This window comes from Sebastes fasciatus, chromosome 12 (genome assembly GCF_043250625.1).
Source record: "Sebastes fasciatus isolate fSebFas1 chromosome 12, fSebFas1.pri, whole genome shotgun sequence".
NCBI classification, from domain to species: domain Eukaryota; kingdom Metazoa; phylum Chordata; class Actinopteri; order Perciformes; family Sebastidae; genus Sebastes; species Sebastes fasciatus.
In genome coordinates, this window is record NC_133806.1 from 4,441,654 (window position 1) to 4,466,395 (window position 24,742).

General features: G+C 42.4%; 1 protein-coding gene across 9 annotated transcripts in view; it reads left to right on the forward strand.

The window, feature by feature from the left end:
- Nucleotides 1-24,742, forward strand: part of syngap1b (synaptic Ras GTPase activating protein 1b) — a 175,629-nt gene that overhangs the window by 117,638 nt on the left and 33,249 nt on the right. For all 9 annotated transcript variants that reach the window (XM_074652670.1, XM_074652667.1, XM_074652668.1 and 6 more), the window contains 8 exons: nucleotides 1,792-1,883; nucleotides 8,564-8,685; nucleotides 18,494-18,647; nucleotides 19,021-19,119; nucleotides 21,735-21,974; nucleotides 23,452-23,787; nucleotides 23,907-24,051; nucleotides 24,539-24,683. In XM_074652670.1, the coding sequence (XP_074508771.1) occupies nucleotides 1,792-1,883; nucleotides 8,564-8,685; nucleotides 18,494-18,647; nucleotides 19,021-19,119; nucleotides 21,735-21,974; nucleotides 23,452-23,787; nucleotides 23,907-24,051; nucleotides 24,539-24,683 (1,333 nt within the window). The remainder of the gene's footprint in view (nucleotides 1-1,791; nucleotides 1,884-8,563; nucleotides 8,686-18,493; nucleotides 18,648-19,020; nucleotides 19,120-21,734; nucleotides 21,975-23,451; nucleotides 23,788-23,906; nucleotides 24,052-24,538; nucleotides 24,684-24,742) is intronic.

Sequence of the window (24,742 nt, forward strand, 5' to 3'; positions counted from 1 at the left end):
CTGTATAAAATGACCTGTGGTGACCTCTAGGATAATCACAGCCTCATGAAACCTTACAGCCACAAACTAGAGACCTAGAGCATTCAGAGAATGGATGGCTTTTCTAGGTAGATTGACAATAAGGGGGTTTCTGTTACACAACAGAAGTGCTCGCTATCCAATCACAGAAAAATGCAAATATCGCAGAGATGGTATCAACCCTAAATGTTCTAATCCCTTATACATTTTCACAATTTATTTTAATTAATTGATAATTTTTTTTTCTGATTTATGACTAGAACAACTTGACACACAGTGCTGAGCAGCATCTCAAATTAATCTTCAGGTTCCCAGCTTCCAGATGATGTACACCACTTCTATGTGACATCTACTGTTGTCCTGCTATCTCTCCGTGAACATCCTCTGTCCTCCACCGCTACCCCTCTAAAAACAAGGGGGCGGAATGTTTTTAGGTTAAAGAAGTCAAAATAGAACCAATGTGCGTGTGACCAATTATATTTTATATTTTTATTGTAAATGTATTTATATAGCACAACTGCTACGACAGTGAAGCAGTTTCAAAGTACTCCATTTACAAGAAATTATTATTAAAAGACCCCAAAACAAATTGAAGACAAATGACAAAGAAAACAAAACAATGCTAGAAAGCTTTTTTTATTTGAGTTTAAAGTCTGCCTTTAAAGGTCAGTCAAGCCACAGCCTTAAATCCTCTGCTGATTTGCCTCACAAGTGTGGCTCAATTTCATATTTTACAAGCAAGTTAGAGATGTATTTTCTGGCCAAACCAGTTATTGATTTATAGACACGCAGTGAGATTTGTAAATCTATTCAGTGAAACATGAGGGCCATTTGTGGTCTTTTGTTTTTTTCTTCTACTGGCTGTCTCATAAGTCACATTCATCATACACTGCATGTACATGAATTTCCCCTGAGGACAGTGATGCAGAAACAGACCTACAGCTCTGACATTTTATTGAGTTTTGCAACATTTGGTCGAAGGACAACAGGGACGGGGAAGCTGAAGACATGGACAAAAACAGGCGTTAGTGCAGTATATGTATGCATTCAACATTCCCTCTGGTTTAACGTGTTGGTGCTGCAGCGGTCAAACAGGCCAGCCAGGTCAACCAGGCCTCCTGTGTTCTCGAACTGTACATTTACACTCTCTCTGTCATCCATCAAGCGTAGGACAGGAGTTTATTCCCTTACTGACCAATTCAGTGCATTAGGCACCGACTCGCTGACGGAAGTCAATAAGTGCTTTGTTTGTTTAATGCTCGCTCCTCTCTATCCGTGCATCTCCCGGTTCCTCCCCTCTCCCCCTCCCTTCGACATGCAGACTGTTAACATTTGCCTCATCTGACGTCCAGACAGAAAATCCATCCCTCCAATAGTCTCTCGCCCACTTCATCAACCTCCTCCCCTCCACGGATGAAGGTGTATTTGACTTATATGTGTGTAGCAGTAGAAGCAGCAGCAGCGCTGGTGGACGGGTGTGACCCAGCATGGTTTTATTTCTGCCTCGCTCACCTTTGACCTCTATCTAGCTCTCATATATTCTCTCCTGCCCTCTTTCATTCCTTCAGGCAGACTGTCAATAGCAGCTCTCCCGTAGCTGTTTTATTTCCACAATGGCCTCGTCTTTCTCTCCCCACATCCTCTCGCTCTACCTGTGTCTCCGCGCCACAGTTTTTTTTTTGTTCTGTCCTCATTTTACCTTTGAATGTTTCCCTTCCCCTGATATGTATTAGAGTCTTACCTGTCCACCTTTTTTCTTCCTCTGCCTGTTAGATCATCGCGCCCGACGGAAGAGTATAGCCACTGGGAAGCAGCCCAGCATGGAGGTCCCTCCCACTGCCCCAATTCAACCCTTCCGACAATCCGTGAGTAACCCCCCCTGTCCCCGGCCCCGCTCGCTGCCTCCGTCCCTCTCGCTCTCCCTCCTCCCTCATCCCGCCCTGGGCCCGCCACACACCTGTGGCCGTCGGGCCAGCGGCACCCCGCCTCACCCTTTCCCCCTCTCCCTGGCTGTCTCCCCCTCCCTCACCTTGTGCCAGCAGCAGAAACAGCACAAGCGAAAGGGCTCCAGGAAAGGGCCCGGCACGCCCCCCATGCCCCGCTCGCTGCCCCTCTCCCCCTCCCTATCCTTCACCCTGCCCCACTCGCCTGCCGCCTTCTCCTCCTCCTCCTCCCCCTTCTCGTACTGGGGCGGAGACTGGAGGGCTGCCGGTTCGAGTCCGCTGGCAGGAGGAACGTTTATTGCACCACTGCCCCCTGTTGAGGTATGTGACACAAACATGGTGGAAGCAGAGACACAGCATTTAGGAAATATGGAAACACCTCACTGCTTTCACTTGTGATCTCTGTAGTCTGTGTTAACTGATATTCACAGAGTATTTGGAGCAGTACAACTCAAAGGGCCATACCTGTGTGTTTGCAAGTCTTAGCTCCTTAAATACAGAACGAACTATCTTCAAATGCATACTGTAAATTATTATTTCTACTGTTCCAGGCAGCCATTGGTCTCCATTCATTTTCTAATGGTACAAAAATCAATTAGCAGACTCTTGAAACATATTTGAGTTGTGTAATTTGCATTAATGTTTGTCAAAGTCACTTCATCATTGTGTGGAAATGCAGTTTAAGTGCAGATGGATTAAAAAGCTCTGCACTGCATTTTGTTAATTTGTTTGTTTGCAATTCAGAATTAAAACATCACCATCACCATTACGGACATAAAGTAATAGAACTTCATGAATATGCACAGGGGAGGAGCGTCCCCAACACTAGAACCTCTTAGTTTTGATTAAGTGCAGGCAGAAACAAACAAAGAGTGGAAAAAAGAGATGAAAAGGTAATACAGAGAAATTTCCAATACAAGGCCAAAATGAATAATGTTATTATTATGCTAAAAAACCTGCTTTTAAAAAATGCTTTTCAGTGAATTATTTATTATTTTATGGTGTTTTGTTTCGTTTGAATCTTTGTGTGTTTTTATATTGTGCTCTGTTTTTATATCAAAAGAAGCACTTTTTAATTGTGTTTTATATATATGTATATATATATATTAGGTCTTTCAAAGTTAACATGATAATAACGCATTAATGCAAATTAATTTTAACGCCACTAATTTCTTTAACGCATTAACGCAACTTGCGATTTTTAGGTTGTAGCGGGCGCAGTTTTGAAGCTAGAGTGAAGATACTGGTATCATATGAAACTAGAAAACCTAAAGAATCCATCCATTGGGAATCCTAACCCTGGCACCAACCATGTCATACTAGCTTGTAGCAAAGGAGGCTAAATAACACTCCAAACGCACTACATTTTGGCGAGGAAAAACTGTCATGGCCATTTTCAAAGGGGTCCCTTGACCTCTGACCTCCAGATATGTGAATGTAAATGGGTTCTATGGGTACCCACGAGTCTCCCCTTTACAGATATGCCCACTTTATGATAATCACATGCAGTTTGGGGGCAAGTCATAGTCAAGTCAGCACACTGACACACTGACAGCTGTTGTTGCCTGTTGGGCTGCAGTTTGCCATGTTATGATTTGAGCATATTGTTTTATGCTAAATGCAGTACCTGTGAGGGTTTCTGGACAATATCTGTCATTGTTTTGTGTTGTTAATTGATCTCCAATAATAAATATATACATATATTTGCATAAAGCAGCATATTTGTCAACTCCCGTGTTGATAAGAGTATTAAATACTTGATAAATCTCCCTTTAAGATACATTTCACAGATACAAAATGTGCGATTAATTTGCGATTAATCGTGATTAACTATTGTAATCAATTGACAGCCCAAAGTAATATCATTAATATTCTGATTATTATTATCATTATCTAAGAAAGAACGAAAGGAAAGGTAGAATTGATGTTCACTTTGATGACATACACAACTTAATCAAGTCTGCTATTAGAGTTTAACCTTATTAGAAATGAATGAAAACCAATGGGTACCTGGAACGGCAGGAAAGAATACAAATGGTTAACTGTGATTTGAAATAAATGGGGCTTGTAGTAAATGGGTTAAAACACCTGGTATGATTCTTTAGTGTTAACAAAAGAGAAGTAAAGTTAAAAAAATAAAATGTTCTGTCACCGTTACTCCTGGGATCACGATGTCTCTTTTTCATACGAGAGACAACTTGAGTCAAAGAGGGAGAGAGGAGCTGGCAGCGAAACACATTCTGTCTGTGGACAGAAATAATCTGTTTATTGTTTTATTCATGGCAACAGAAACTCAATCACAAGGTATCAAACGTGCACATAAAAGGGCTTAAAGGATAGATTGGTGTCTTATTAAGTTTGTGCCAGTGCTCTGTGTTGCCCATCTCCTTTACATTATTTCTGCTGGTGTTTGCACACTGTCACTGTAACTGGAAATGGCAGGACTTGTTTTTCTCCCTTCACAGGAAAATATTTGTTGCCCATTCACTGTTGCAGTATGAAAAACTGCTTCCACAGACTTGAAAGGTTCAGGAGCCAGATAATCCTTGAGAGTAAATGTGAAGCCCCGTTATGGCACGGTCAAAGATCTGGTGTTTCATCATTATTTCATAGTGGGCCGAGATGAGTGTTTTCATATCAATATTTCAGGCTCTCTGATTGGATGAGCAGGCCTGATAGGCTGGAGGAGCGTCACGGTGTAAACTTAAGATGCAGGAAAAAGTTTTCAGCCTCAGTGATCATCCTAAATTTTGCGTACTGTAAATCACCTGACACTAACAGGCAGAAATAGAAATCTTGGCTCAGAAATAATCCCTAAACAGCACATTGCCTGGTACCTGCGTATATAAACACATCTGGGCAGCTGGATTTACCATATGCCTTCCTAAAAATAGCCACAAAAGTGCACATTTTGCAGCCAATCATGTTACAGCCTTTCATGTAAGCTGTTGTCTTAACTGCCTGCGAGAAACTCATTTGATCCTAATTTTCTCTATTTTACCATATTTTTGTGTCTAAGTGACCAACGGGGACAACGCTTTTTAAAATTGGTCCAGTTTTGAGGGAAAACGCTGCAGCCGCCAGCTGCTGAACGGGCTGTAATGTAATCATATGGGGCAACCGGGCACCGTCATTTTACGTCGACTAAACCTGCTTGTTAAGGAGGAGAAATAAATCATTTTTCTTACCTTTCGATTTCCGTTTCTTACTGTGTCATGTGACTTGTTTCCAAAAGACAATGGTGGAAACATGAGTGAGAGTTGAAGAGAGGAGTGCCACAGGACACAGGTGTTGTCAGAGTTTGCTGTGTTGGAGTCGGAAAGCGTAGCTTAGTGTTATCTAAAAGATTTTCAATGTCATAGCTACATATTTAGATGACTTTCACATTGTGGAGGCGACGCAAGGTTTCAGAACGTGACATCTCCGAGCGAGACACAGAGACATAAACTTTTATTTCTCTGTAAAGTCCTTTCCATAATGTTTTCAGACACTTATAATAACAATCTGGGCTGTAATGTAATCATATGGGGCAACCGGGCACCGTCATTTTACGTCCACTTAAAGGTCTTGTTTTTGCCACTGACAGGCTCAGATTGTATTATAAGAGTCTGAAAACATTATGGAAAGGACCCTACAGAGAAATAAAAGTTTCTGTCCGTGTGTCTCGCTCGGAGAAGTCTCGTTCTGAAACCTCACGTCGCCTCCACATTGTGGAAGTCATCTAAATATTCAGCCATGACATTGAAAATTGTTCAGATAACACTAAGCTACGCTTTCTGTACTCCATCACAACAAACTCTGACAACACCGGTGTCCCGTGGCACTCCTCTCTCCAACTCTCACTCACGTTTCCACCGTTGTCTCTTCCGACAACAAGTCACACGACGCAGTAACAAACGGAAAGCGGAAGGTAAAGAAAAACATTTTATTTCTATGTAGAGTCTTTTCCTTAACAAACACGTTTAGTCGACGTAAAATGATGGTGCCAGGTTGCCCCATATGATTACATTACAGCCCGTCTAGTGGCTGGCGGCTGCAGCGTTCTCCTTCAATACTGGACCAATTTAAAAAAATGTTGTCCCCGTTAGTCACATAGACGCACAAACATGAGAAAATATGGTCCAGGTTGAAAAATACCAAAGTCACCCTTTAAGTAAAAGTATACTTGAAGCATATTATTGGCAAATTGTACTTGCATTATCAAAAGTTGCATTACTCAATGCAGGAAAATTGCCTTTGTGAGTGTTGCACTATTGAACACTGTATTATAGGGCTGCAACTAACTATTATTTTCACTATCAATTAATCTGCAGATCATTATATCTTATGTCCCTCTGAATTGTAGCTGGGTAGAAGTATAAATACTCAATTGAAGTACCTTAGTACATGCATTTCTTTTACACCACAGCTGTTAAATGTGGACAATAGCAAATAGGCTGAAACACTAAATGACACCAATATTCTCCTTTAACCTGAAATGAACCAGAGGGACTTTGTGCACGCAAACGTAGCCGCTGAAGATGAAGCTCCCCACTTCTCACTATTACCTCCCTTATTGTGGTTTATTGTGATTCAGGCTTTTCTCTCTCTCTATCTCTGTATTGAATGCTTTTACTTTTTGAGACTTAAAGTGTCAGACGGAGCGGCTAATCAAATCAGATTTAGTCATGCAGGCTATTAGCTTGGAACCAGCAGATGGAGCCAAGTCTTTAGTCATATCCTCAAGACAGGCTTCAAAGCCATTTGACTCATGCCAGATGACGAGGTGTCATTTCCCTCCAGTCATTCTCCCACTCAATAACGCTGTTATGCTATAGGTATATAAATGATATTGCCGTGAGTCTTCAGGATGCTCCTGAAAGCTGCAGAGATGAAGCTTCTGTAAGGCACATGAGAAAGAATAACCACAAAGTGATATTTCATGCATGCTTTGAGCTCCAAAGTTACCTTCACAGCTATCAGTTCGAGGTTTAGAGCATGAAAACAGCTTTGAAACTTTACATTTATGGTCTACAAATGTAACAATGTCATGTTTAGGTTTTAAAATGCTATAAGTGGGCTGAAATCTGTCATCTGGGTGGGAAATGTCACATATTTTTAATGTAATAAGTGACATATTATATTGAAATGTTAATTACTCCTAGTAAAATGTATTTCTAGGAACAAGTGGAACAAGTAAACAAGTGAAATTATCCTACATTTTTGCAATTTTCTCACTTGCTTCCAAAGAATTTAAAGGGGACATATCGTGCTCACTGTCAGGTTCATACTTGAATTTGGGGTTTTTACTAGAACATGTTTACATGCTTTAATGTATCAAAGATTTTGACAAATATGTTGCGTCCTTAAAACTTTTAACATACAGAAACCTTCATAATATCATCATGTTAAGTCTCTTTTGTAACAGCCGTCTTCAGTGGGTCCCAAAGTGAGTGCTGTTTCACCACATTTTTAAACAAATACATTGATATTTAAGCTAAGTTTTCTGTTCAAATATATCAAAAGAGAAGGGAAACCGCTATGAATATTAAAATCATTGTATTGAGAGTTGTTTATTATGCAGTTATACCACAGCTGTTACATGACAGCTCACTGTTGCCGGTTGTCATCGCAACACAAAACACTTTCCGGCTGCAGGTTTCATCCGAGCGAGAGATGTAAAGTTTTGACACAGTAAACAGAGCTCAAAGAAATGCTGATTCATCTCAGCCCTGAAACAGTCTGAGACAACAAAGTCTGAGCCGACCAACGAAACTAAAACCAGACTGAACACTGCTCGCCTAACGGTCAGGTTCTGGCTGCTTTTGTAAGACGGATATCCAGCATTGTCCTGAAGCGTGTCCACTGCGGTATCACGCGTTCCCAACATCATATACAGTACGTGCGATCTGCCTGTCTCATCCCTGGTAGACGTGAAAACGACACAAGAAACCGTCATTAACAGCAGGCTCACATGTCCCATTTAATGCTGCAACCTTTTTGTTGTTGCATTGAATATAAGCTCATTTTACTTCAAAAGAAAATGAAGAAAAAACACACATATGTCACACAAGTAGGCCCTTTACTAAAAGTGTGGATACTGGGACGAACCCCAAGTCATGTTCTCCCTTATCAATGAATAATCTCCTGTTTCAATGTCCAGATTGTGTTATTTGATCATGTAAGGAAGCTCACAAACTGCACCCCTGTGTGTGAGCTTGTTGTTGGACTGTGTGGCTCACCACTGCCCACCGCAGGATCTTTTACGACACTACAGTTCCCTGTGACAAGTGGCCATGTGTGGGTGTATGATTTCTTGTTGATAATATGTTAACCTTGTGCTCTCCCCCTGTCACGCATCACGTGTTTCATGTGTATGTCTCCATTTTATTTTGGTGTTAACTGAAACACATCTGACACAAACCAAACTGACTCCATGGGAATCATCTCTTCTTTATTTTGCCAATCTTCCTCCTTAAACCATACCTGGATCTCTCTTCACCGCACAACCCATCTTCTCCAACTCACTCACTTCTCTGTAACTTCGCGTCATGCACATCCTCCCCTTTTCCTCCTCCATCTGTTTGCCCCTTGTTGTTGTTCTCCTCCTCCACCCGCCCCAGAGTTTCCTCAGTAGAAGGTTGAAGGGCTCCATCAAGAGGGCTAAGAGTCAGCCCAAACTGGACCGAACCAGCAGTTTCCGCCACATGATCCTCCCCCGCTTCCGCAGTGCCGACCAAGACAGGTCAGTGAGAGAGAGTGATTTCAAGCGTTCATGTGTGGGTTAATCTGCTGTGTCAGGCTGCGGTTGGCTGTGTTAGTATGCAAACACTGTGCAGTTGCATTTATGTATGAAATCAAAGTTTTGTCTTTTTTCCTCCCAGCCTGTTTGTGTAAATGTTATGGCATCACAAACTATTTACTTTTCCATCTACTTCAACGAAATAAGGTTTTCTTTGATTGAAACAGGAAGTTGGGATGAGGCATAACACAGTTATTGGTCATTCAGTAATGTAAACTAATTACTAAATGTGAGTTTTATTAGACAAATGATGTAGAAGGGGAGGCTACTAATTTCTTTAACTTAAAGACTTCTTAAACTTCTTAAAGCTAGAGTGAAGATAGTGGCATCATATGAAACTAGAAAACCTAAGGAATCTATTGGTACCAACTCCTTGTGCAGGAGGTGAAATAACGCTCCAAACTTACGCTAAAACCTGGCATGGCCATTTTCAAAGGGGTCCCTTGACCTCTGACCTCCAGATCAGTGAATGTAAATGGGTTCTATGGGTACCCACGAGTCTCCCCTTTACAGACATGCCCACTTTATGATAATCACATGCAGTTTAGGGCAAGTCATAGTCAAGTCCGCACACTGACACACTGACAGCTGTTGTTGCCTGTTGGGCTGCAGTTTGCCATGTTATGATTTGAGCATATCTTCATGCTAAATGCAGTACCTGTGAGGGTTTCTGGACAATATTTGTCATTGTTTTGTGTTGTTGATTGATTTCCAATAATAAATATATACATACATTTGCATAAAGCAGCATATTTGTCCTCTCCCATGTTGACAAGAGTATTAAATACTTGACAAATCTCCCTTTAATGTACATTTTGAACAATTAACTAAGGATAATCGTGCGATTAATCATGATTAAATATTGTAATCGATTATTAGGACCATAGATAAGACATCAGGGAGCTCTGTGGTAGCCTAGCAACCTGTCCAGGTTGAATGTCCAATGCATGCTGGGATAGGGTCCAATTTAAGCAGAACTATCTATCCATCTAGACCTCATCTGACTCTCTCGACCTCTTTCTATCTCTTTCTATCTCTTTCTCTCTCAACCTCTTTCTACCTTTCTCTTGACCTCTTTCAATCTCTTTCCCTCTTGACCTCTATCTCTTTCTCTCGACTTCTTTTCTATCTCTTTCTCTCGACCTATTTTCTATCTCTATCTCTTGACGTTTTTCTATCTTTTTCTCTTTTGACCTCTTTCTATCTCTTTCTCTTGACTTCTATCTCTCTCTCTCTACCTCTTTCTATCTCTCTCTCTCTACCTCCTTCTATCTCTCTCTCTCTACCTCTTTTATCTATCTCTCTGTATCTCCATCCATCATTGCTATGAATTGTTGTTTATTTTACACTCTCAGTGTCACATACGATTAAAGCACTCAGCACCATCGCTGCCGGGCGATGAAAAAACATCCCCCTCTCACCATGGCAACCAGCAGACAGCCATATGGCGGCTGTACAGACCATAATGAGTCAGTGGGAGATTTGCTTAATTATACCTCCTCTGTATCATGTACATAGTTGTAGCAGCTCTGGCCTTCGTCAGAGCACAGCAGCACACGAGTTACACTGGTAATCTTTTCCGGGAAATCGTCCTCAGAGTGACGAATTTTGGTTTGACGGAAGTTTGTTCTGCAAAGTTCTTATTTTGAAGGAGAAAAAGATGATGACAGAATACACTATATGAAATTTAAAATTTCCAGTTTTCAAGTAATGTTGTCTAAGTGTTTAACAATTAACTAAATAGTAAGTGTGACATCAGCCTTGTGTGTTAATTTTTTCCAGTGAGCTTTAGCCTCTATTGCACAAAAACAAAAGAACCTCCTCCTCATCTACTCTTTATCTACAGCTCCACCTTGATGAATCGTGTCCACAGTATTGTGGCTGCAACTAATGATCATTTTCTCACTTAAAGGGTAGCTTTGATATTTTTCAACCTTAAACCCTATTTTCCAATGTTTTTCAGTCTAACTGACTAATAGGGACAACATTTTCTGAAATTGGTCCAGTATTGAGGGAGATGGCTGTAACAGGCAGCTGCTCACAGGCTGCAATATGGTGCTATTGGGGCAAGCTGGCACCGTCATTAACGTCCGCTAAAAGTGCTTGTTTTTGCCGTGACAGGTCGATTAGGGATATTAATAATTAACCGTTAACCGTCATTAAGCATTTTAACTGATTAACGCTATCGGTTAAACGGAAATATTATTAATAAATTAAAAAGCTGAGCGGCTCAGAGGAGCGTCTCGTCACTTTAAGGAGAAAAAGCTGGTCCACCTTAACAGCCCACCTTAAGGGGCGGAGCCGGAGTTGCAGAAACAGGAAGTTGGCTCCCGTCTCTCGAGCGTTGCGAAGCGGAGCAGTTGTAGCATTTATTCACCGATAAATAAACTGTACACACACTGCTACGTTCACAGCTATAACGCCACAAACAACCCCACACTCACCGCCGCCACACACATGGTCTGTCGGACACTCGTTAAAGTTTTGCCTCGTTGACAGACTGTGTGTGCGGCGGCGGCGAGCACAAAGCCACCGGCAATGCTAGAGCTGCTAACGTAGCACAAATACACACACTGTTTGTCGGGCAATCGCTAAAGTTACGCCAGGCAGACGCACAGCTGTCAACCTGCTAAACTAAACTAAATGTGCGGTGGAGACTTTTACTGGGAAAGTTGCTGCATGTCCGCGACACTACATGCAGCATCGTGGCTGCTACAGTAGCTCTCCTGACGGTGAACTGGGGACTCAATTGTCTGTTGTGCTCATACACTGCAGCTGGCGCACCACCGCATGAGACGCACTAATCTTGTCGGTTAACGGTTAATAATCGGTTAACGAGGGTCGGTTATCGGTTAAGACAATTTTTCAAAATTAGCATCCCTAGCTCTGATTGTTATTAAAACAACATTATGACATTATGGAAAGAGTCTCGCTCACTGACTAATCTTGTTCTGAAATCTGGCGAGGCGACGTGTTGCCGAAAGACAACGGTGGAATAGTGGAATACATCCATGGTGGAAACGGGCAGAGTTTGTTGTGTTGGAGTACAGAAAGCGTAGCTTAGTGTTGGCTGAATATTTTCAATGTCATGGCTGAATATTTAGATGATTTCCACAATGTGGATGAGGTCTTTGAATTAGGTGGTCAGAGTATACGGATATTCAGATTTCACAACGAGACTTCTCCTTCAGCTGGACGTGGACACAATAACAAACAGACCGGATCAAGCTAAAGAAAGGTAAAGGAAAAAGGTCTTATTTCTCTGTAGAGTTAATGTTAGAGGTAACGTTGACGCTGCTCACTTGCCCTACGAGTTGCCGGTTACAGCGTCCTCCCTAAATACTGGACCAATTGAAAAAAATATATCCCTATCTGTCTCTTAGACACACAAATATGGGAAAATGGTGACCAGGTTGAAAAATACTGAAGTTACCCTTTAATCAATTATTCGTTTGGTCTGTAAAATGTCACAGAATTCTGAAAAATCTGAATTTTCACAGTCAGAATTCCCTAAAGCCCAACATGACGTCTTCAAAATTGCTTTCTTCGTCCAACCAACAGTCCAAAATCCAAAGATATTAATTTTCACTGTCACATAAGATGAAGAGCAGCAGCCACTCCGAGCTGGAACGAGATAGCGTTTGAATTTTTGCTTTAAAAATGACTTACTGTAATAGATTGTCAAAATAATTGCCAATTAATTTTCTGTCGATCGACAAATGAGTTATCCACGAATACGTCTCAGTTTTAATTTTGTCCATTCAGTTTATCTATAAACTCCCACTGGACAGCTACAGCCAAGACAAACTCAAACTTCGAATATGAACAAGGTCATCTTGATCATCTAAACACGGGGCAACGGTGCACTCAGGAGAGCGCTGAAACCTTTCCTGAGCCAGGTGTCTGCCAAGGTGCGTTTCCACATGATTTATTCATTTGGGAAGGTTGTGGATGTCTGTTATCCCCGGCTGGTCTGAGGAGACACAGCGCGGACAGAAAAGTCAAGAGCCGAGGTTGAAGTCGGGATTGTTTACTCTGGATGTTTTCTGTCAGGGATCTGCAGCTTTGATCATTATTATTCTCTTTTTTATCTTTATTTATCCGGAGAGAGTTATCTGAGAACACATGCTGTTTTTCAGACTGAAATTCATACGGCCATAAATGTGCCTCTGAGCTCCCAAACAGACTCTAAAACAAGAATATACTGTATTTCTGATCATACTTTTTTCAATAATTACTTTTAACTGATTGTCTCAGAGTGGGTCTCAGAGTTCCCTTCCCTTACGGTACTGCAGGTCACCCTGTCATATAACTCATACATAAATATTCCGTATATCTTAGCCTGTTTCTCAGCGGAGCTGCAGTGTCCTGTGATGACCTAAATGCAAATCAGAGCCTTTTCTGTCCTGCAAAGTATAATCTTCTTTAGAATTTCATTATCAGTTAATCTATTGAGTACTTGTTTAATTAATAAATGAATTGCTTGTGAAGAAATAGTGAACAATATCATTTTCCACAGCTATCTTTTTTTAGTCCAAAACCTAAAGATATTCAATTTGCAATCATATAAAACAGAGGAAGGCAGCAAAAAAGTTAGAACTGGCAAATGTTTTGAGTTTTTGCTTGATAAATGCTTAAAATATTGATCAGTTGACAACATTTTTGCAAATATTTTGATAATTTTACCCATTGGCCAAAACAGTGCATGACATTACTGTGCATTAGGGTTCCGCTGCAGATCCAGAGGTGCGGCGAAAACACAAGTCCTCCCATTAATTTAGAGTGAGGGAGGTGCGTTTGGGCTGCGGCGGAAAAGTAGAAACGGACTCAACTTTTGGAGAAACACAACCCGACGTCACGCTGCGGTGGCCAATCATGTATCCGGCGATCCAGAGCTGCACAATCCAGCCGTGAGGGAACAAAAGACGTTGATCGACGCAGTTAATGGGCCTTAAAGGTCCCACACCGCCACACAACCCTGTGGTGAATCGCCGCAACGCCTGATCTGTTGTGAATGCAGCTTTAGGGTTAGATAGCGACTAGAATTCAGCCAGCGCAAACCCCGGCGTCAGGGGTCACAGCAGGCTGGTGAACAGCAGCAGTGCTGGGTCTAACAATGTGTAATGGCAGCAACAGAAAGTTTGTTGATCCGGGGAGAGTCAAGGCGGTCCGGGATCAGACACCCGGCGCTGGGGTTTGCGCTAACTGAATTCGAGTTGCTAAAGCCGCTGAAGGTCCGTCTCTGGAGCTGCCCTGCTCTCCTCTCGGCAAAGTAGTCTCCGAGCAGCGGGAAGGATGAAACGAAAATTCTTTAATTAAATCCTTTAATTCTTATAAGGGGCTGCACGGTGGTGCAGTGGTTAGCACTGCGCCTCACAGCTAGAGGGTTGCAGGTTCGAATCCGGCTTGGGACCCTTCTGTGTGGAGTTTGCATGTTCTCCCCGTGTTAGTGTGGGTTTTCTCCGGGTACTCCGGTTTCCTCCCACAGTTCAAAGACATGCAGGTTAGGTTAATTGTGGACTCTAAATTGCCCGTAGGTGTGAGTGTGAGCGTGAATGGTTGTCTGTCTCTATGTGTCAGCCCTGCGATGGACTGGCGACCTGTCCAGGGTGTACCCTGCCTTCGCCCAATGTCGGCTGGGATCGGCTCCAGCCCCCCCGCGACCCCTAACGGGATAAGCGGTTGCAGATGGATGGATGAATTCTTATAAGGGCTGCAACTAACGTTTCTTTTCATTATCAATTATTATCTGATAATTTTTCCGATTAATCGTTTAGTCTGTGAAATATAATTCTGAAATGCCCAAAAAAATCTGAAATATTCAAAATGATTTAAAACAGCAGAAACTCCTCTCGTTTTATAAGCTGGAAGCAGAAACAATGTTTGACCTTTTTTTGCTTGATTAAATGGCCTCAAAATTGTTGTGGAATAATTTTCTGATAATGGACTAATTGATTAATGGACTAATCATTTCTGCTCCACTTCCATACTTTAGTAGTTCAGTTAAATGTGTTTGTGTGTTGTTGGCTGTCGGACGTGTTCTGCTTTAGTTCCCTGCAACGATGCACAAAATATGTCCTCAATATCTCTAAATTTGAAGTATTGTATATCTGCTAATTGAATCCTTGTTTCTAATCAATCGTCGCTGGTGCTTAGCTTGTTTTCTCAGCTGTGAGGTTCATCAGTCGTGACGTGTTGAATGAATTTGCAAGTTGTGTGCGCGTGTCTTTTCATGTTTGACTCTTCCTGCACTTTAGCTCCCCGCTGAGACCTTAGACCTTCTTTTACCTCCAGCGCTCTTGCTCTCTTCTCAGCCCCTTTCCATCTCCCTTCTCTTCTCTTTCTTTCCTTTAATCCATGCGCTCACTTTCTTCCTCTCCAAAGGATCCACTGTTTACATAATCAAAGTGATTTCCTCTGAGAGGTCTTCTCTCTCGATCCCCTCACCCCTTTTCTCACATCCTCTCATGACCTCCCCCACTCTTCCTCTCTTCTCCTCTGTATTCCCCTCAATCTGACTCATTCCTTTGGGTCTATTTTTATCTCTCTCTCTCCCCCCCCTCGGTCCCCTACATGTAATCAGTGCACTGTTGATGAACGTTATGATTGAACGTAGACCAAAGCAGTGCGAGCGCAGGGGAGAAGCTGAGAGTTGGACGCTGCACGGAGGACATACAGCATCTTTTCTTTCTTTCCTTTTTCCTCATTTCCATCCTCCCTTTTTCTTCTCCGAGGGGCTTCGTCACACCTGACCGTCCCTCCTCGCTCTCTGGTTAGACTCATCATACATCTGTCTTAGTGACTGTCTGCTGAGCTGGTCTGTGACGGTACATGCCTCTGTGCATGCATATGTGTGTGTGTGGGAGTAAGCGTGTAGGTGAGCATGATGGATGGGCTTTAGCGGAAACCTTGTTCACTTATATGTGTGTCAGGATTAATGATATTATTAAGAATCATCTTGAAATATTGTGTGTAGAGTTTAAAATGTTTTGCCTGGAGGGAAAAGACTTGATACATCTGTAAAGACAGCTAAGTAAATACTAAAAACAAGATATCTGCTGCATTTTGCCGCCAGTCATCTTTATTTTTTGGTTTATCGAACTGACAAAAATAAACAAAACTGTAAGAAAGTATTCTTTTGATTTTGTGTATTTGCTGACCTGATACGAGCAATTATTTACATGTCAAACAAGGTTATAATGAGCATTTCAGTCACTTTGCTGTCGATTCCATCTACTGGATTTGAACCTTGTGCTGTTAGAAGCTTGATCAGTCCGTCCACTTTACAGCTGCCTGTTAAGTTATTTACAGTGGATAGTTTCAAAATGTTCATTATCTTTCATTTCATCTTTCTCTCATTGCCTCTTAGCGATACAAGGTTAATACTGTAATGAAAGCGGAACACACTGAAGGCCAAAAACAACTCCTTCAGTGGTGTTATTTGCTCTTCTTTCAATGAACAAATACTGCCCAGTTCTGATATAACTTTTGCTATTGCAGCAGCCATGCTAACCTCTTTAGGAGCCACCGTTGTTGTTTAGAATGAACAGTCGCCTCTCCGTGTCGCCTCACTCTTTGGTCAAAGAACGTATATTGCTAAGAAGTGAAAGTCAGTTGTTCCATTTTAATGTCTCTACTGAAATGGCCTGTGTTGAAAAATAAAATTATTACAAATATGAATAATATTATAGATATTTACTTACTTACTTGGTCATTTATTGGACTTTTTTGCCCGGCTGCTTCCCAGAGGAGTATAAAGTGAGCGATGGACATGAATGGAAGTTAGAAAAATCCCTTTTCAACTTTTCATGTCAAGGACCTCCAAAATGTCCAACAGACCACAGACCATGGATGTAGAAGAGGTTGTGTCCTGTGCTTTTACCCTGCGTGTTAGTAAATAGCCTACAACTCCATTAAACTCTGTTTATGTCATGCTACTAGCGCTACTAGCTACTGGCCGATAGCCGGTTGTTTGGGAATACATCCACCACGGTACAGGCTGACAGCATACAGCCCATGGGTGTATTAGAAGATAATAAAAGTGATGTCTTACAGCCAATATATCCATTATTACAGCCGCATACACTAGCAGGAAGCTGGCAGAACCGGATATGTCATATGAGCGTGCAGCGCGGTGCGGTCCCGTGGGTCTGACGCACCTTCATTATGCAGAGCAAAATAACTTTGGATTCAGCTGTTATTTCATTTTACAACTTCTAGGACATAAAGATTTAAATGAGGGCTATTTAAGTGTTCAGACTGGGAAGTTGATTTACCTAAAAAAAATGTTCCTCAGATTAACAGACGTCTCTTTATACATCCATGACTACAGACTCATTGGCGTTTCGACCGCAGCACCATCTAGCAGCTGTTGTCAAAAAGCACCTGAGTTCACCTCTTTGCCTCTAAACTCTTTATGTCATGCTACTAGCATGCCTCTTGCCTCTGAACTCTTTGATACGGTCTCACCGGGTCCAGACTTGCCAACCCTCTCAATTTTCCCAGGAGACTCACGTTTTCATTGCCCTCTCCTGGTTTCCTCCCGGTGTGACAAGTCTCCCGTATTTCTCCAAATTTTCACTCTTTTTTTCCTTTTCGTTATCTCAACCTGTTTCTCGCAATATACAGCGTGTATAAGCCCTACTGTTTCCACCCGGACGACAATAGAGCTAAACCAAATGTCTTTTCCCGGTGGAGGAGAGCTGCTTGCGACACCGACGCACAGTTTGAGTTGCGCTTGCTGCACATCCCAGCAAAAAGCCGTGGTCGCGTGGCGCAGGCCATTGGAAATACCGGGTTTCAGAGCACAGTGGTGCCGTTGTCGCAATGTGAGTGAAAGGACCTTCAGTGAAGTGAGAGAAGGAGAGAAAAATGGAGAATACAAAAGAAAGAAATACTCAAGCAGGAGCAAAAAATGAATAAAAAGTGATGATTAATACCAGAGATCACGCCAGAGGGACAAATTATTCAGTTTTCTTTCCTGAGAATTAAAAGTAAAATTTAAAATTAAGCCTATTTAACAAAAAATGCTGTTGCAGTGTACTTATTATTTAGTTATTTTCATTCTTTAAAAATCACCAGAATGCAGGAAACTCAGATTTTTCTGGGGGAGGAAACCCAGACCCCCCGCTTTGGTTTAGAAATCCTCCCTATTTTTTTAGGTCTCAAGGTTAGCAAGTATGACCGGGTCTCACGTCTCACACACACCTAAGCCACGCCCGTAGTTGCAGTATCTCCTCACAGGTCGCTGATTGGTCCGTTGTCTGGCGAGCCGGACACAAACGCATTACTTGAGCTCTGACAAGATGGATTTTCCTGTGACATTTGATACAGCGATTCTCACGTGATCGTGTGACATCGTGAGAATCCAGCTGCCGTGCAGGTTTACACTTAGCAGGACAAATCTAAAATATCTGTCTCTATTTGTCTAAAACGAAACATAAACATGTGGGTTGCGGTGTTCCTGCCTTTCTTGACACTAGATATTCCTAAATATATATTGGGGATTTATTTATTACCAGATAATAATATAACATAATAATAACATATTGCACGGCACTTATACGTCTGTTTGTTAGTGCACAAAGATAAATATGAAAATAAAGTGTAGTTTTGGTAAAAAAAAAAAAAAAAAGGCGCAGAGGTTTAGAATTATAATTTTCCTACGTTGACGAACAGAATTTTAGTAACCCAACCTTCAATAAAAGAGCCTCCCCTCTGCACATCTAACCACAACTCTCACTCCTCCCAGGACCCGTTTGATGCAGAGCTTCAAAGAGTCCCACTCCCATGAGTCCTTGCTGTCTCCCAGCAGCGCTGCCGAAGCGCTGGACCTCACTCTGGACGAGGACGCCATCATCAAACCTGTCCACTCGAGCATCCTGGGACAAGAGTACTGCTTTGAGGTGAGTATTGAGCTGCACGGTGTAGGACAAACAGCAGCACACTCACACACACAAAGTGCAGTGTACAGAGCAGTAAATAGCACCAACAAAATGTTTTGTTCAGTCCTGACAAGTGACAGTGACGTGAAAGAGACTGTGAATTGAAAGTGTTATTTTTTTACATGTGAAGAATGAAAGCAACAAGGACACTGAAATGAGCCCTAGTCCCTACATAATTTGCTGCAGGAGTGTCAGCTTTTTCCATCATCTTTCCATTAGTGGAACATGACAGAGGTTGAGAGTGAATACAAGACATTATTTTGGCGCCTTAGTTGCAGTCTCCATAGTTACTAATGGCTGTGGTTGTTGAATTTACCATTGGCTATAACCTCAGGTGACTACGACATCGGGAACCAAGTGCTTTGCGTGTCGCTCAGCTGCAGAGAGAGACAAATGGATCGAGAACCTGCAGAGAGCTGTCAAGCCCAACAAGGTGAGGGGAGAGAAAGGGATGCGGTAGAGGAAGAAAAAAAAAAAGGATGATCCCTCTGTCTGTGTGTCTCTCTCTCTCCTCCCCGTCTCCCGTTGTTGTCTGTTTTCAATGAGAGCGCACCGCTTCATTTCTCTGTGTGAACTCCATCCTCGTGTCTGTGTGTGTCTATGTTGAACAATTTTAGTCGCTTCGCCACGCAAATATTAAAGCTGCACGGGGTAATGTTGCAGGGTGGAGGATCCACATTTCTGTTTAAAAAAACAAACAAAAAAAAACAACTTTTGAAATCTACAAATCAGGTAAAGTGATGTCGGCAAATTGCACGCAGCAGGCTGATGTTTACTAGCCCAGCATGTCTGTGATACTAAAGGATAGTGAAGGGACAAGAGGCAAAAGACTGAATACTGTGGGCCTCATGCAAGAACCACTCGTGGTAACAGATTTGTTCTAATGTGCCATGTACGAGTCATTTAAGAGATTTATGGCATTCACTGATTTTCTCGTACTTACAATTTTCTCTTTGGCACAAAGGAAGTTCACGAGAGGCTCGCAACTAACAGTGCTGGCAGTGCAAACAACAGCAACACTGCTGACAGAGCTAGCAATGTTTACCTGAATGGGAACCGGAGGGTGGGCGCTACGCTTCCGCGCCGACACCATTGGTCGGGACGGCGTTACCAGCTATAACTGCCGTATGAGTGCAGTGTAGAGCGGCGGCTGTGAGTTTGCCAGTGGGGCACGCTCACATACAACATGACCTAAAAGGCACGCACGGCCGGCAAAGTGTCAACAAAGCACCGAGAAGCTCTGATTACAACACACACAGAGGGAGAGCAACTTCATTCTCTGCTTAGGTAGACATTACTCCTCTATATCTTTACATAGCAGATAGTGTTTGCTGCTATATTAATGCTCTGGATATCGTATAGAGCACCATTAAGAGATTTTGGTGAATCTGATTTGGATCACTCGCATGAACAAACCTCTCAGAAAAAAACAGCGTTTTAAGATGAGAACACAGAAGTGTTCTTGCATGCGGCCCAACATCAGTGCGTTCATATCTGACACCAGATTACATTTAATTAGTGCAGATGGGATGCCGCTCTACTGTATGATTTAAGCAGATGGGATAGTGTATTTTCACATTAAAAAAATCTTCCCTAGTGCAGCTTTAAGGTACTGTGATTTTATGTCCATCCTCACAGCTTAAAAAAAACGACAAATCTCAGCCCTTCATATCGGCTCAAAAAACAATATCTTAATTTTTACTCAGATTTCAAAGTAAAAATTGTCCCATATCTTCCCCTCGCTGTTACTAAAAACAGTGAACAGGCATGCAAGATATGCGGCTTTGATGGCAACCAGGGACTACGAGTTATTAAGGCAGACTGAGATGAAACATTGCCCGAGCTGAATGCCTCGTCCAGATGCTCAGGCCGCGGGGGTCCTGGCTGAGTCATGGAGCTCCAAGGACTCCACACGGGGGCTCTCTCCAAACCCCTCCTACCCCTAAACAACACGCACCATGCTTCTCAGACCAGATGCATCGACAGAGATAAGACTCACTGCAGAGACAAAGATTATCATTATGCTTCTTAACTTTCTGGAGCCGTTTGATTCCCCTCTTTGAGCTTTGGTTGTTTGTTTTCTCATAAAAAAGGAGAGCTGCCACTTCACCCCGCTTTCATGTTTTACTAGTTTTTTGGTGGTGAATTCGAGATCTGACTGAAACTAGGGAAGATGTAACATGATATCAAGGCGGAGCACTCGAGCCCACGCTGGTGCTGCTGCACTGTATGTGCACTAGCAAACTGAGCCACCAGATGCCCAGCGCATTCAATCTCAGACGTTTGGAATTAATTATGCCTTGTGTTTGGCGCCGGTTATCAAAGAGCATACAAATGGAGAACTTAAGCGCTGTGGATCTAGCCGATTCTCACATATTGAGTTGTCTAAATTAGGACTTAAATCGTCTGAAGCAAACAGGGGGCTAACAACAATGGCATTTGAGCCCAATTCAAATGACTCAGCCTCCCGTTCGCTGAAACATCACGAACAACACGGCACTCTCTCCTCCCATGGGGGATGTCAAATATAGCTTGGGCTTTGTGATCATTAGGATGATTAGGAAGTGTAGCTGTCTACAGAAACATTACCATCATTGTTTGTCCCTCGTCTTTGCAGCACATGTGCATTGTGGCATTTGTGTCTTTCTATGTTTAAGTGGATTTCTTTTTTTCAGCCAGTGAAACCACTCACCTACTCTTCTCCTTCACACTTCCTGTTGTCTTTCTTTACTGCGTCTCTGTCATGCTGTCGTCTGTCTCTGTATTCAAGTCCAGAGTTGAGAGCAATTTATCAAGAACAGCCTACAATCCCCAGTAGCTCAACCGCCATGTCAACAGCTATTTCTTTCCTGTCATTTATTCCTGCAGGCTGATCTGCTGTCGCCTTTTATTCACACATGCTGTCTCTGTTTCCATATCTCAGAACTTTTTTCTTTGCTGTTTGTCATGTTTTCCCCCCTCCCCGCATAGTATCATCTTCTCTTGTAAAGCTTTTTAATGACAGTAGATGCACTTGAACTCATTTGACGCAACTTCATCTCCACGCAGGACAACAGCCGGAGGGTGGACAATGTTCTCAAACTTTGGATCATCGAGGCCCGCGAGCTTCCAGCCAAGAAACGCTACTACTGCGAACTTTGTCTGGACGACATGCTGTACGCACGCACCACCAGCAAGCCCCGCACCGACACCGTTTTCTGGGGCGAGCACTTTGAATTCAACAACCTGCCAGCCGTCCGCAACCTACGCCTTCATCTATACAAGGAGACTGACAAGAAGAGACGCAAGGTGACTAAGAGATCTGTAGGGTAACTATGGTTAGTTTGACAGAAGCACTGTCGTGATATTTGGTTCATTTGAGCTTTTTGTTGCGGATTTTATGGGAATAAAATGACTCAAAATGACTCTTAAATATACATAAAATGATTTCTTTCTGGCTATAATTGATCATTTTACAATATGACAAAATGACAATTTAAAGACAAAGTGTGAAAGGGGTCACTCGTAATGATGAACCTACAGATGATTATCACTTTAATCTGCAGCTCCCCTCAGCTTTATAGTTACAGCTCATTGTTTAGCTGTCCAACCTGCAACCTTTCTGTTTCGGTTCACCCTCGTAACTCTCACAGTGCCGTTTTTAGCCACAGCCGGCAGCTGTTTTCAGCGGAAAAGCCCATAAAAGACAACTTTACAGTTCCTTCTCAGCTCCAGACAGCAGACAGGCACAGTCGATGACTAGCTGGTGGAGCTTTTAGCAGTTAAAGAGCCAGATATTTCCCTCAGGAGTTGGTAGAGAGTCAAAAAAACAAAGTTAAAAGAGAGTCAATATTGGACTTTACATTACTCATGTGGCCGAATGAATGATAACGTTGCTCCGTAACTGCTGGATGTGTAAATAAGAAACACATATCTAACAATTTCACCATATTAAGTTATAAGGTGATGATATCCCTGAAAGTTCATTTTAAAGTTAGAAGTTAGTAGAAAGCCTTTATCAGCCCTGGCACAGCCCTCCTTCTCCTGCAACATTTTTCCAACAGAAATGAGCATTTGGCTTATTAGAGCATCAGTTCAACGAACACAAAGAGATGAAAAAATAACATAGAGTCAGGAGGTAACATTATGCAGAATAGCTGCATTTTCATGCAGTGGCTGTATTATAAAATCGCCAATAGCAAAATGGGGTCTCGTCTGCTGTGGCGCTGCTTTTGTCTTTGTCATTTTGCTTTAGTGGCTTTATAACAAAACAGTTATGGTTTTGAAACATGCATAGTTTGGGTTGGAGGGGAACTGCAGTTCTGTTCAAAAAACAATCTTAATTGATGACGTAATCATTGAGTCATTGCCATGGATCAGCAACCTTATCAGCCCCCTGCGGATACACAGCATTATGGCCATTGTCATTGCCATGGTCATTTGTCAGGAAAAATCTTATTTTTTTGCCCCTTTAGGTTTTGTCACTTTTAAAAATAATATTTCTTTTAAGCAAAAGAATAAATAGTGAGTCACAAATACGATCTTTTCCTTTTTTCAATTTAGTACAAGAGTAGCACCACTATAGAAAAACAACTCATTTCTATCTTGAAACGACGCTCCAGGGATCCAGTGTTAGTCTTACTGCTCATTATTTATTCAGTGCTAAAGCTTTCAATGAACTTCTTTTGACATTTCAGACTTATATTTTATAAAAATTTGCACAGCTTCATGAAAGGCAACTTTTCTTTAACACATGCTTATCTCTACTGATATCGTTCTCTCCAAGGAAAAGAGCACATACTTAGGGCTTGTAAGCATCCCCATCTCAAGCATCACTGGACGTCAGTTTGTGGAGCAGTGGTACCCGGTCATCCAGCCCAGCGTCCTCACCAAGGGGGCTGGTGCCGGAGGGGGGAAGATCATCAACGCATCCCTACGCCTCAAATCCCGCTTCCAGACCATGAACATCCTGCCCATGGAGCTGTACAAGGAGTTTGCAGAGTACGTCACCAATAACTACCGCACCCTGTGTGCTGTGCTGGAGCCCGTGCTGAGTGTCAAGAGTAAAGAGGAGGTGGCCTGTGCATTGGTGCATATACTGCAGAGCACGGGGAAAGCTAAGGTAGGGACACCTCTATGTGACTCATCGGCATGTGAATATGTGCTAAAACGAAGCTTTTTCAGACCTTTTTTATTTCTGCGTATAGTAAAGAACAATAATTTAGTTCTCCCTTTCTCCAGGACTTCCTGTCAGACATGGCGATGTGCGAGGTAGACAGATTCATCGACCGAGAACACCTTATCTTCAGAGAGAACACTCTGGCCACCAAAGCCATAGAAGAGTACCTCAAACTGATCGGACATAAGTACCTCAAGGATGCTATAGGTGAGCCAGAACGTTTGGGATTGTCACCATATAAATCAAAGCAACTGCGCAATATTCACACCAATTTGAAATTGATTTCAAATCCAGGAGATCAACTTTTGGAAGTGTTAGAATGACAAAAGTTTTAATTAAAGAAAAAACCCGCCCCTAAGATCGGGACAATTTGTTAATGACCGTTGAAAACCGGGATATTTGAGTGTTTTACGGATATGTGTCGGGACTCGGGACACGTCAGCTTGAAACCGGGACAGTCCCAGAAACCCGGGACGTCTGGTCACCAAAGTCATGACTCTTTACCCAAACTGCAGCATGTTTTGTGGCAACACTGCATTTGGTCTGTGCAATTTGCTGCTTTCTACTCTCCCATAATGGATTCCTTTGTGTACTATTAGTTGTCGTTGCTGCTGCTTTCTGTATTAACAACACTGAGCGGATCTTGATGATAGGTTCCACCATGTTGCTGTTGCTAATAAAATGTCATTTGTAGGGGAGTTCATAAGGGCCTTGTATGAGTCAGAGGAAAATTGCGAAGTGGACCCCATGAGAACACCACCCTCCGTGCTCCCAGACCACCAAGCAAATCTCCGAATGTGCTGTGAACTAGCACTCTGCAAGATCGTTAACTCCCATTGGTGAGTAGTTGTTCAGTGCTTCGTTTTGAGTGTGTGTATTCCTCTCTGCTGTTTTAAAG